Source organism: Alnus glutinosa, chromosome 8 (assembly GCF_958979055.1).
Source record: "Alnus glutinosa chromosome 8, dhAlnGlut1.1, whole genome shotgun sequence".
Classification (NCBI taxonomy): Eukaryota; Viridiplantae; Streptophyta; class Magnoliopsida; order Fagales; family Betulaceae; genus Alnus; species Alnus glutinosa.
Window position 1 is genome coordinate 16,834,776 of NC_084893.1, and position 14,666 is coordinate 16,849,441.

General features: G+C 35.5%; 1 protein-coding gene across 1 annotated transcript; it reads left to right on the forward strand.

Annotated features, from left to right (window-relative positions):
* The first annotated feature begins 9,089 nt into the window (after positions 1-9,089).
* On the forward strand, positions 9,090-9,995 carry LOC133876165 (probably inactive leucine-rich repeat receptor-like protein kinase At5g06940). The gene is made up of 2 exons (XM_062314450.1): positions 9,090-9,383; positions 9,477-9,995. The coding sequence occupies exons 1-2, from the start codon at positions 9,090-9,092 to the stop codon at positions 9,993-9,995; spliced, it is 813 nt and encodes a 270-aa protein (XP_062170434.1).
* Positions 9,996-14,666: the final 4,671 nt, after the last annotated feature.

Sequence of the window (14,666 nt, forward strand, 5' to 3'; positions counted from 1 at the left end):
TTATACTCTATAAATACACCTTAAATTTGTGCATAAGAGGCATGCCACATTACAAAGTAGAAATCAATAGGATTAGAGCACTAGCAGCAGACACCCAACCATTTTTTCTATATTTAGGGAACAAAACTACCTTTTGCTTCTCTATACAAATATACTTCACAACAGCTTCCCTTAATATTTTCCTATATCATTAAATTATTTTAATTTTACTTTTTCTTTATTTTTTTATTCATTTTTTTTTTCTTTTCATTGTATCTCACTCTCTCTCATTCCCTATTCCATGTCTACAACACGGCTTCACCACCAGTTCCTCTTTGCCATTCCATCCCCTCCACCAACTCCACCATCCCCAACCTCGGTCACCCAAATCAAAACCACCCAAAAACTTCCAACATCAATCTGGGTGAAATCCAGTACACCTCAACCTCACTATAGAAGAACAAAAACCCAACAATTAAACCAAACAAAACCAACATTAAGGACCATTTGGGTTTTGCTGGTAGCATTGGTTGTGTATGATTTGGTGGCGGTCTTGGCCCTTGGAGGTCCACTAAAACTGTTGGTGGAATTGGCATCGACTCAGGAAAAGGAATTGCCAACGTTGATCTACGAGGCTCGGCCGACCGTGTCGAGGAATACGAAAAATATGGGGTCTCTTCCTGTAACGACCCACCCACAACGACACAATATTGTTCGAACTAGACTTCCTAGGATGTCACCCATCTCGATACTACTCTTGCAGAAGCACGTTTAATTGCGGAGTTCTGATAGATATATGGTCATCACAGCTTTAAAGCGCGTGTGTTAAGGAGGGTGCGTTTATACATATAAGCACATCCCCATTCCCACGCGATGTGGGTCGTCACAATCACCCCCTCTTAGGACCCAGCATCCCTGCTAACGATCCTTATGGGATCCTCTTATTCTTAGCATCCCAACGAGTGCCTGCTAGTGACCCTCATGGGCTTGTGCACGCTCTCCCAATCTTAGGCTGGGCAATGGCTCTGATACCATTTATACGACCCACCCCCAATGACACAATATTGTCCACTTTTTGCTATCTTGAACTAGGCTTCCTGGTCACCCATCCTGGTACTACTTTCGCAAAAACATGCTTAACTGCGGAGTTTTAATAGGTTCGTGATCATTACGGCTTTAAAACGCATCATGTCAAGGAGGGTGCGTTTATACATATAAGCACATCCCATTCCCAGGCGATGTAGGACGTCACACTTCTGCCGACAACTCCTCTGCTAGTCACCTCTTTGCCTCCCACCTCTACAAAATCTCTCTCTCTCTCTCTCTCTCTCTCTCTCTCTACAAGAACCAAAGGGAAGGGGAAAGAATCTAACGAAGAAGAAGAGTAAAGGGATAGAGGCATGCGAGGTGAGAAAGGGGAGAGAATATTTTTTATGAATATAATAATGCATTGGGTAGCTACAGTGCCACCCAATACATTGGGTAGCACTGTAGCTACCCAATGGTTTAAGGAAGTTTTAGGGTGTCTGCTACAGGTGGGTTTTTGTAGTTTTATTGATATTTTCCTTATATTTAGGGAAGGGAACAAGCTTTAGACTAGGGGTGGGTATCGGGTAAGTCAGTGTCGAGAATGACATTTCCGATTTTCGACCCGTCTTTGTCAGTAAAGTCGGGTAATTACCCGACTTTATTTCGACAACTAAGATTTTTGAAAAACTCGAATAATTCAAAAAAACAGGAAAATTCGATAATTTTCGGTCGGTAAATCGGTAATTGAATAGAACAATGAAAAGAAAAGAAGAAGCAATGAAATCTAGAATCTAAGAGAGTAAAAAACGACCACAAATCACAATATATGTATATAAATGAATAAATCAAGGATGATGCAGTGGCCGACGATGGGCTAGGCTGAAAGACGGGCAGTTGGCGGGCTGGGATTTGGCCGTGGCCAGCTAACTCGGGCTGAGCAAGGGCAGCAGGTGGGCGTGGCTCGTGAGCGACAGCTAGGCGTGGGTGTGGGCGGACAGGCGGTTGGGAGTGATTCTAGGGGTTTTTTTTTTAGGGAGGCGGCAGAAAGAGAAGGGTTGAGAATTAGGAATGATAGAAATTAGAGAATATGAGATAATTCTAGGGTTTTCCAAAAAATATGAATATATACTCAGTGTTTATTTGAAAAATGACGTCGTGTTGGGTAATGGGTACTGGGGTTTGTGTAGCGGGTAAACCTGTGGCTAGGGTGAGTTTTCAAGGCAGGCTGCATGATTGACATGTGGCTAAGTAGATGGGGAGAATCCAATTCAAGGATGAGTAAAAGAAGATCTAATGGTGGAGAATGGTAAAAAAAAAATACATGGGAACGTGCGCCTTGGAAGAGGCAAAAGCTGCTGAAATTACAAAATAAAAATGTAGAAAACAATTTTTTTTATTGGCCTGGAATCCCTGGATGTGTAAGAGAAGATGTGGAGAAATGGTTAGAAAGTACATGGGAAAGTGGGAAACGTGCGCCTAGCATTGAAACATATAGAATAGCGGCAAATTTTTTTTTTTACTTATATATGGTCAGTCGGTCGGTTACCGACAGTTAAAAAAAAAAAAATTTCCGATTACCGACCGACACTTTAGTCGAAAATAATTTTTATTTCGATTTTCGATTTTTTTTTTCGGTAGGCGGTTGAAGACGGTTCGGTAACGGTCGGCGAATTTTCGGTAGTCGGTAATCGGATAATTTGCCCGCCCCTACTTTAGACTATCTACTGCTAGTGCTCTTATTAGTGGCTAGGTTTTGAGAAAAAAGTGCAAAAATTCCAGTAGCTTCTTGTCATGGATTTCTCCTAAAAAATGGCAATTTTTAGCATCTTCATGAGTGGCTAAATCATCCATAAGGTATTAATGTAGCCATTTTCTAAGTAATAATGGTGTAATTGTGTTTTTCTTTGGGAATTATATGAACATGAATGATGCTTGTTTAATCTTGAGATTATGCTTTAAAGTTTACATTCAATTTTAATAAACCTCTTATCTTATCTTAGAAAGTTGTTTATTTCTATTGAACTCAACTTTCATATTTTCCGTGATTATATGAAGAATGGTTTTACAACAGTTTTAATGGACACAAAATCAAAAGAGTTTAATAGGCCATGTCTAGGAAGGATGATTTGCTCTACACCATAGTTAATTTAATTTAGGTAGAACAATTCATGCTTGCCGAAAGATAAGTTATACTTATCAACAGTTTTATTGATATTTTCCTTATATTTAGGGAATGGAACAAGCTTTAGACTATCTACTGCTAGTGCTTTTAGTGGCTAGGTTTTGAGAAAAAAGTGCAAAAATTCCAATAGCTTCTTGGCATGGATTTCTCCTAAAAAATGGCAATTTTTAGCATCTTCATGAGTGGCTAAATCATCCATAAGGTATTAATGTAGCCATTTTCTAAGTAATAATGGTGTAATTGTGTTTTTCTTTGAGAATTATATGAACATGAATGATGCTTGTTTAATCTTGAGATTATGCTTTAAAGTTTACATTCAATTTTAATAAACCTCTTATCTTATCTTAGAAAGTTGTTTATTTCTATTGAACTCAACCTTCATATTTTCTGTGATTATATGAAGGATGGTTTTACAACATTTTTAATGGACACAAAATCAAAAGAGTTTAATAGGCCATGCCTAGGAAGGATGATTTGCTTTACACCATAGTTAATTTAATTTAGGTAGAACAATTCATGCTTGCCGAAAGATGAGTTATGCTTATCTCTTGATTACGTGTATGCTAATTAAGAGATTTGATAACTCATACTTAGGGAAGACGGATAGTATTGCATCTTAGTAGTTAGGTGGTTGATCCGTGCTAACTGAAGATGGGTTATTCTTATTTCTTAATAAAATAATTTTCTTAATGATCGTTGGGTGCTTGATAAACACACACAAGTCATATTATTCTTGTATATAAAATTCTAATGTCAAATGCAATTTATCATTATTATGAGGTTAGCGGTGAAATCAATCTCATATATCTTCTCCAACTTATCTTACTTTTACTTTTACGTTTTTATTTAGTTTCAATTGCAAATAAAAAATCAAATATATTTTCTGAATTAGATTAGAGTTAATCTTAGTAACTTAACAACCAAACCTACAATCCTTAAGGTTCGACACCCTCACATAGACCTATCCTACAAAGATTCATTCTATTGCAAGTGATTATTTTATTATTGATACACTCAAGACCACATCACATAGAGAGACAATTGAAGAACGAGGATTTTTGCCCCTAACGTACAGTTGCCGTTAACCACCGTATGGCACAATGTTTCCTTGTATTTTTCTAAATTGTTTGCTAGGATTCAATTTGCTCTAATATCAAATTGAAATATTATACCAAGAAAGGAGAGAAAAATAAGACAGAAGTTAGAAAAGCCTGAAAAGAGAATGCCAGAAAATTAAGGTTCTCATCCTGCTCATGTATTATTTATAATATCTAAGGGTGTAAACGAGCCGATCTTGAGCGAGTATTCCTTGTTTGAGCTCAGCTCGTTTTATTTTTTGTTTGGCTCAAGCTCGAGCTTGACACGAGCCTCCAATTTGTGTTCGAGCTCGGCTTGCCAGGGCGGAATCCTTGTTCGAGCTCGAGCTCGAACTTGAGCATTTTGGCTGAGCTCAAACTCAAGTACTCGGCTTGAGCTCGGTTCAAGTAGGTAATCCAAGTTAAAAATTAAAAAATAAACAAATTTAACAAATTTTCTTAATGACAATTTGACCAAATTTTATACAAATATTTAAAAATTTATTTAATTATTAAAAAAAAAATACAAGTTAGTTTAATTTTATTAATGATAACTTCTTCGAAAATAATTACAAAGATATTTGCACAATATAATCGACTAAACTTACAAATTGACATCTTGGAGTGGTTGTGACTTGTGTGTAAATGAAGGCGCCCAGCTTTGTCTCCAGTACCCACTTCCCATTGTCACGGCATCTCCTTCGCTAGCCATAGTCTCTCCTTGGGCGACCACCACTGAAGCTTCGCCTGAATCCACCACGATCACCTCCACTGCACTCAGCCATGGTTAGGATTGTTGAAATGTGGGAGAGAGAGGCATAGGATTGGAGAGAGTGCGTGGAATCTAATAAGGAAGCTTGGAGAAGAAATAAAGAAACAAATCAGAGCAGAGGGTGAGAGAGACGTTAATGAGTAAAGAGTAATGCTTGGAGAAGAAACAAACTAGAGCAGAGAGTGAGAGGGACGTTAATGAGTAAAGAGTAAAAATGTATGCGAATGGAAGTGAAGAGACAGAATGAGTAAAACAAGAAATGATAAAAATTTGTCCTCCATGTGCGTCTATGGTAAAATCGAATCCAAGCTAGCAAATTAGTGATCTTGGTTGTTGATTAAAATTTGATATTCTATCATTTAATTACGATCGTTGGATTAGTGAGCTCATGTACTCGTGCAAAACACCATATAATCCTTACTTCTATTCATGCCTTACCGTTGGAACCCATAATTGAAATCCAACGGCTGATATTACGTATTGGAAAAGCTTCAACAATTAATGCGCTGTTAGACTGTTCGCATGCGTGCCTTAAAAAGGAGGTTTTAAAATTTATCCTCCACGCCGTCTCTCGGTGAAATCGGAGCCACGCCAATCAAGGAGGTGATTTGGACTGTCTATTATATTTTCTTTTTTAATGATTCAATCTGAGTCGTTGGATTAGTGCACTGATGGAGTCATGCAATACATAATATAACTCTCACGTGGACTATTCTTTAGTTAATACGATTCTTCATAGAAATTAAAAATAATTTTGAAAATTTGAGAGAGATTTGAGTGAAATTTAATACAAAGTTCGAATTTTGAAAATTAAGCTTAAATTGTTTTATTAAAGGAACCCTTTTGGTTTTGTCTTGAGATTTAAAAAATTCAAGAGTAAGAGAGATCATGCAACTAAGAGAAATATATATATATATATATATTAAATCTCTTTATGATTACTAAGGAAAGTTTGATTGTAAAATCTTTAATTAAAATTTTCAAGTTTGATTTGAAATATGGAAATCTTAGTTTATAGGTTGATTTGGTCAATCTTGTTCTTATATTTCATTTGCCAATATACTTTATAATTATCATATTTAATATCAAATAATATTTTAAAGAGAAATGCTTAGTTGTACACTCACATCCCACTCATATCCCACCCTTGTCTACGTGGACCAATAATGTTGTTAAAAAAATTTGGGTCCCACTACACTCTCTCGTCTATCTCTCACATTATCGATTCACGTAAACAAATGTGGTATAAGAGTGGGATGGGAGTATACAACCAAGCATTTCTCTATTTTAAATCAATAATACACTAAATTTGAATTTATTTTGGTAAATGCAACTTTAAGGAAATGTGATTAATGCAATTAAATAATAGATTTTTAGGTTTAGGTATTTAATTAATGTGATTTTTAAAAGAAATTGAGAATAATTTTGAAAATTTTAATGCCATAGGCGTGTGACTTTTGGAGGGAAGACTTTTGCAAAACTAACTACTAGCTTATTATGGGAAATTTTGAGAGAGATTTGAGTGAAGTTTAATACAAAATTTGAATTTTGAAAATTAAACTTAAATTGTTTCATTAAGTGAAATTTTCTTTCTCTTTTAGTTTTATCTTGAGATTTAAAAAATTCAAGTGTAAGAGAGATCATGCAACTAGGAGATTTTTTTTTTTTTTTTTTTTTTTTTTTTTTTTTTTATATAAAAAAAAAATCTCTTTATGATAATTAAGGAAAGTTTGATTGTAAAATCTTTAATTAAAAATTTTAAGTTTTATTTGAAAGATGAAAATCTTAGTTTATTAGGTTGATTTGGTCAGTCTCGTTCCTATATTTACATTTGCCAAGATACTTTATAATTCTAAGATTCATTTGTAATATCAAATAATATTTGAAATCAATAATACACTAAATTTTTATTTATTTTGGTAAATGCAACTTTAAGGGAAAGTGATTAATTCCATTAAATAATAGAGTTTTAGGTTTAGGTATTTAATTAATGCAATTTTTAAAAGAAAATTAGAATAATTTTTGGAAATTTTATGCCATAGGCGTGTGACTTTTGGAGGGAAGATTTTTGCAAAACTAAATACTAGCCTATTATGGGAAATTTTGAGAGAGATTTGAGTGAAGTTTAATGCAAAGTTTGAATATTGAAAATTAAACTTAAATTGTTTTATTATATGAAATTTCTTTTCTCTTTTGATCTTATCTTGAGATTTAAAAAATATGAGAGAGATCATATAACTAGGATAAATGGAAGTTTCAAAAAAAAAAAAAAAAAAAAAAAAAAAAAACTCTTTTGGATAATTAAGGAAAGGATTATAAAATCTTTAATTAAAAATTTGAAATTTTATTTGAAAGAAGTAAATCTTTAGTTTATTAGATAGATTTGGTCAATCTCATTCTCATATCTGCATTTTCCAAGATCAGTTATAATTATAATATTCTAATTTAATATCAAATAATATTTTGAATCAATAATACATTCAATTTGTATTTGATCTTTTTTTTTTTTTTTTTTGACATGTTCACACAAGAGGGGAAAGGGGGGATTCGAACTAGTGACCTCCGCTTCATGAGGCGTGGTCTCCAGCCGATTGAGCTACCCCTTGGGGACCAATTTGTATTTGATCTTTTTATGAACTTTGACTATTAGTTTTAAAATACATTTATGTTTATATTTTTTTTCCTTCCCAGGTGATCCATGCAATTGGTTGAATTGTATTTGATTATGTTGATTTGGATACATACTTACTTGTTTAATATTCATAGCTTAATTTGTAATTATGTGAGCTCATACTTATTTAAAGTGATTATTTATAACTTATTCTCTAATTATATATTTATGAATTATGATTAAAAAATTCATATTCTAGATATTTAGATGCTTAATCTATATATGTACTTATATACTTGATATAGATTTAATAACTGTATCATATGATCTCGAACAAAAATATATTATCATTTGATTTTATTTTTTATTTTTTAATCTTAAAACATTTGATCTAACGATTTCTAAGTATCTAATGATAAAATAATTATAACAATAGTTAATATAAATATTAACTAACATATATTAAGTTAATAACATTAACAATGATAATTATTATATAATCATATAGTCATATGTGTCTAATGATAATATTTTTTTTTTTTAGTCTAATGATAATACTTAGATTGTATGATATAATGATTATATGACATAATGTTATATCGTATGATCATATGATCTAAATTTTAATGATAACACTTAATTTGTGATTATAATTAATACATTGGTGATTCAATCCTAATAATTTAATTTGAGATTATATGAATCACATTGTCTTTATATATGAATATGATTAATTTTTAAAATTTTCATTATCTCATATGATTAATGTGAATTTATACTTACGTATGTAGTCTATATATCTAATTATTGTATCTAAATATGATTAAGAATTGTTAGACCATTATATTTAAGTATCTAGGTACTTAATCATTGTATTAGTAAGAATTTATACACTAATATGGCATTATGTGACTATAATTTATACTTGTACTTAATTTGTGTGTGTGTACACACGTACACATACTATTTTATTAAAGGAAAGTGTATCATAACTCCCTAAGTCGAAGCGCGATTTGAAACTGGTCCCTCACTTTTTTAAAATCAATGTTGACTCCTTAATTTTTTTGCGAATTTGAAATGAGTCTTTCCGTCACTTTACCGTCCATTTTCGTAACTTCCGTTAGTGCCACGTTAATATTTTCGCCGCATCATCTTAAAATATTATTTTTTTATTATATGTTTTTAAATTTAGAAAAAAAAATGAAAAATGGGGGTTTTGCCGATTTGGGTGGCTGCCCCCTTGGGGAGGGGTGGCTTGCGAACTATCCAAGAGGTGGCCGGCGCCACCTCTAAGGTGGCTCGCGGCCACCCCACGGGTCGGGCTGTCGGAAAATGTCAAGATGGAGGAGGTAAAGGTGTTTGCTGATATCTACCACGTCATTTCTTGGTAAGTTTAGCGGCAAGTTCATGAGAAGGTTCAAGCTGCCGAAAAATGTGAAGATGGAGGAGGTAAAGGCGTCCATGGAGAATGGGTGGTCAACGTCCATCAAGAACCAATCGTTTGATCCAAATTTCGCTTCACGCAATCGTCCATCGAAGAAACTGTCCATTGAGCAACTGCTTGGAAACTCCCCCATGTTTGGACTTGAAACTCTGAATCTCAGTAACAATCTTATTTGGGGTACCATCCTAGACCAAATTTCTCAGTTGGGTTCGTTGAAAGTGCTTGATTTAAGCGGAAACCATGTTCAGGGAAAGATCCCAGAGAGCGTAGGCTCACTGAAGAACCTTCAAGTTCTCAACTAGGGAAGAAACTTGCCTTCTATCTTTGGGAACTTCACTGAGTTTGTTCTTGATTTGTCTCAAAATGCATTCTTGCCGACTAAGCTTCCCAGTGACATCGGAAAGCTTGAGAAGCTAGAGAAGCTTCTTTTGCAAAGCTCGGGTTTTTATGGTGAAATCCCTGACTCTTTTTCGGGTTTGAAAAATTTGACAATTTTGGACCTTTCCCAAAACAATCTAAGTGGTGAGGTTCCTCAAACACTAGGGTCTTCTCTCAAGAACCTGGTGTCTTTTGATGTTTCACAGAATATTCTTTTGGGGTCATTCCCAGATGGCATCTGTAATGGAGAAGGCCTTATAAACCTGAGTCTCCATACAAATTTCTTCAGTGGTTCAATACCCAACTCCATTAATCAATGCATAAATCTTGAGAGGTTTCAGGTTCAAAACAATGGGTTGTCGGGTGATTTCCCAAATGCTTTATGGTCATTACCCAAAATTAAGCTCAACAGAGCTGAAAACAATCAATTTTCTGGAGAAATACCTCACTGGTCCCATCCCGCAAAAGCTTCAAAACTTGAAGCTTGCTCTTTTCAATGTGTCTTTCAATCAACTATCTGGTAGGGTCCCAAACTCTTTAATTTCAGGTCTCTCAGCTTCATTTCTAGAAGGAAACCTTGGACTTCGCCGGCCCATGGGGGTGGCCGTGAGCTACTCCCCTCCCAAACCCCCCTTTTTCATTTTTTTTTTTAATTTAAAAAATATAATAATAAAATAATATTTTAAGATGATGTAGCGAAAATGCTAACGTGGCACTAACGAAAGTTGCGAAAATGAAAGGAAAAGTAACAGAATGACTCGTTTTAAATTCGCGAAAAAGTTATGGAGTTAACATTGATTTTTTAAACAGTGAGGGACTAGTTTCAAATCGTGGTCCGACTCAGGGAGTTATAATACATTTACACTTATATTACTTATGAATCATATCATGTCATATTATATGACTTTTGAGATTATTTATGATAAGTATGATCATTATGAGTCATAATTATCCTAATTCCTAACTATCTACTTATCATACTTATATCATATGTCACACAATCTAATAATTCGTATAATCTTAAATCCTAGATCACGTGATCTAGTGATTCCTAATTAATTATCTAATGATAATACTTAGAACATATGATTATATTAATATGATATCGTGATTATATGTCATATAACACAATGTTATATCATGAGTATATAGTCATATTATATTACATGAATAACATGATTAAGTACTTGAATCGTTAGTAGATCATATGATATATATATATATATATATATATATATATATATATATATTAAGTGTTAATATTATTCACTTTTACCATATATATATATATATATAACCAATTAAGTATTGCTACTTAATAAATACTAACTATTGTTATCTGTTACTTAATTTATGCTTATATACATATACGAATCGATCCTTATACAATATACGAGCGAGTTCACAAGCTTTAACCGAGTTGATCCAAGTTTGTATCGTTTAATAATCGAATCTATTTTTGTGTTCATGAACGGCTAATTTAATAATCGATTCGAGCACGAGTCGAGTTTTAAATCGAGCTGATCCAGAGTAAGCTCGCGAGTAACTCAGCTTGATTACACTCCTAATAATGACCATATGTAGTACAATTTACATAAATGCTCTCCAATATTATAATAATCAAATAACATAAATGTTGTTTGCATAAACAGTTTAGACAGAAAAGGTAGAGGCTATTGTTCTGTTACAGCAGCCTCCCACACATCTTATTATATATGTTTAGGTAAACATTACAATGACCAAATACCCTAAAACCCTAGCAAATGAAAAACACTTAGAAAAACATACTCTAACACCCCCTTCAAGCTGGAACAGCTTGGAGAAACCATACAAAGACTGATTAAAAATAAAAATATCAAGTAAATTTGCTAAAAGCTTACACAGCGTTCTAAAACTATCGAAAAACTGCAATGGGTGGTCGGATTTTGCCCAAACAACACCAAGGCCAGTAGGATCTTGTCACAAAACACCAAGAGTAGATTGGATCGCTCCGCAAAACACCAAGTTCAGTCAGATCTCATTGCAAAACACCAAGGCCCATAGAATGTCACCAAAAAACAACTAATCGGTCAGAAACCACAGCAAAACACCTAGGGCGGTCGGATTTCACTGCAAAACACTAAGGCCGGTTTGATCTTGATAACAAACAATCAAGAGTAGATGAGATCTCACTGCAAAACACCAAGGCTGATAGAATCTCACTGGAAAACAACTCACCGGTCGAACTACTGCAAAACACCTAGTCGATTGGATCTCACCGCAAAACACCAAGGCTAGTCAGATCTCGATAACAAACAACCAAGAGTAGATTGGTTCTCATTGCAAAACACCAAGGCCGATAGAATCTAACCGGAAAACAACTAACCGGTCACAAACAGCGCAAAACACCTAGGTCAGTTGTATCTCACCGCAAAACACCAAGGCCGGTAGAATCTCACAGTAAAACAACTAACCAATCGAAAACCACCGCAAAACACCTAGGTTGCTTGGATCTCGATAACAAACAACCAACAACAACAACAACGAAAACTTGAACGTGAACTACTCCCACTGAGCAACAAACCCAATGGGTGCTCCATGTAGCCCAATCGAGTGATAAACCACTTGAACTAATGAAGAAATTACTTGAACGAGCCGAAAAACAATTGAATAGGCCGAAAAACCCATTGAACAGTCAAGAAATAGAACAAGCCAAAGAATGTGCTGAACCGGAAAGAAAACCATTAAATCATGTGAAAAGGAAATTGAACCGGACCTGGAAGGCACTGAACCTGTGATGTCCCACATCGCCTGGGAATGAGGATGTGCTTATATGTATAAATGCACAATTTATGACACAACGCGTTTTAAAGCCGTGATGGTCATGAACCTATCAGAACTCCGCAGTTAAGCGTGCTTCTGCGAGAGCAATCCCAGGATGGGTGACCTCCTGGAAAGTCTGGTTTGGGGAGCTAAAAGAGGACAATATTGTGTCATTGGGGGTGGGTCGTTACAAATGGTATCAGAGCCATTGCCCAGCCTGAGATGGTGGGAGCGTGCACAAGCCCAATGAGGGACACCAGCGGGGACGCTGGGTCCAAAGAGGGGGTGATTGTGATGTCCCACATCGCCTGGGAATGAGGATGTGCTTATATGTATAAATGCATCATTTATGACACAACGCGTTTTAAAGCCGTGATGGTCATGAACCTATCAGAACTCCGCAGTTAAGCGTGCTTCTGCGAGAGCAATCCCAGGATGGGTGACCTCCTGGGAAGTCTGGTTTGGGGAGCCAAAAGCAGACAATATTGTGTCATTGGAGGTGGGTCGTTACAGAACCAGTCTGAAAACCATTGAACAGGACCTGCAAGGCACTGAACCAATCTTAAAACATACTAAACCGGTCTGAAAAACAATGAACTAGTCTTAAAACATACTGAATCGGTAAGAAAACAATTTGAATCGGTCACAAAACTACAGGTGACTGAACCGATCACAAAACGAGACTGAACTGGAAGAAAACATTCCAAAAATACCAAGAACCGGGTGTAGAATATGGTGAACCGCCTAAACCAGATCCAAAAGTAAACCGGGATGAAGCTATTCCCAATCTCAAAGAGGATAGCCTTATCTCTGTTATAGACCAGGAGCAACCTGTAACCAAACTGGGTCGTCTTCTCCAACCAACTCGCCGGAAACCAGCCAATGACAACAAGAACTCGCTCGAAACCTACTGGCAACAATCATAACTTACTAGAAACACCCACAACTCACAGGAAACACTTCATAACACAACAGAAGTCCCCGGAGAACTCAAAAACACCAATAAATGCCACAAATACGCCAGGAAGCACAATGACAATTGCTGTCAACCATGAAAACTACTATTAATGGCTAGAGGTCGCCGGTGAACACCACAAAACTACTGAAAACTCCCTAGAGACGACTAGACAACAGCGGAAAACACCACAATTGGCCTAAGAGTTGTTAGAGACAACCAGACAGCCTCGGAAAACACCACAAAGTTGCTAGAAAGCCGTGAAACTATCGACAATCACCCAGATTTCGCTGCAAATTCACTAGATACAGGCAAAGTCGCCGCAAACGATCAAAAAAGTGCAGGAGACAATTAGGAAAGCAGCCACTTAGGCCATCGAGAAACAACATTGCCACACACGACCAAAGAACAATGCACATAGTCAAGCATCGAGAAAAACATGCGGCAAACCCTTTTTTTTTTTTTTCTTACAACAAACAGCTCTATCAGGCACCACATGGGCGGTGCTGCCAATAAAGGTGACTCACCAAGACGTAAGAGGATTAGAGAAGAAAACCAAGAATATAGAGAAAAACAAAGACTACAAACGAAGGGACCAAGAATCTAAACCCTAAGGCTTTGGTACCATATATGTTGTTGTTGTTTGTATAAACGGTTTAGACAGAAAAGGTGGGATGCTCATTGTTCTGTTATAGTAGCCTACCGCACATCTTATTATATACGTTTAGGGGAAAATTACAAAGACCAAAATACCCTCAAATCCTAATGACTCGAACCCTAATAACTCTTCTAGCAATAAAAATAACAAATCAACATTATATGACACTTAACTGACTCATATCCATAAGAAAGCGATAGGTCTCGTTGTTAAGATGCACTTAAACATCACACAATCAAGTGAAATAAAAGTTTGCAGGTATGGTTATCTTCTAAATCATAAAAGGAAGAAGAGTCACATTTTGCATGTCCGCTAAATATATTCATCGAGTGATTCCCAATTAATTATCTCTATCATTACGATTGTCAAAATTCTAAATATTAAGTGTTCACATGAAAACATGTAGTTATATAACCTTGTGTCTAAAAGGTTTGTCTCTACCAAATCGTGCTTCCGTGTCAATTGTCATGTATTACACACGAGTGATTTCACTTTAATTATCTCTATCATGATCATGATTGTCAAAATTCTAAATATTAAGTGTGTTCACATGAAAACATGTAGTTAACCTTGTGTCTTAAAGGCTTGTCTCCATCAAATAGTGCTTCCTTGTCAATTGTCATGTATTACACACGAGTGATTTCACTTTAAAAAAAAAAAAAAAAAAAAAAAAAAATCCCTTCTTGACATGGAGGAATTCTTCTCCCACCCGCTGCCTTTACTTGTGCATGGTATTACACAAGGGCCTTTGACGCGCCGCACCAGCTCTTCCTTCCCCAC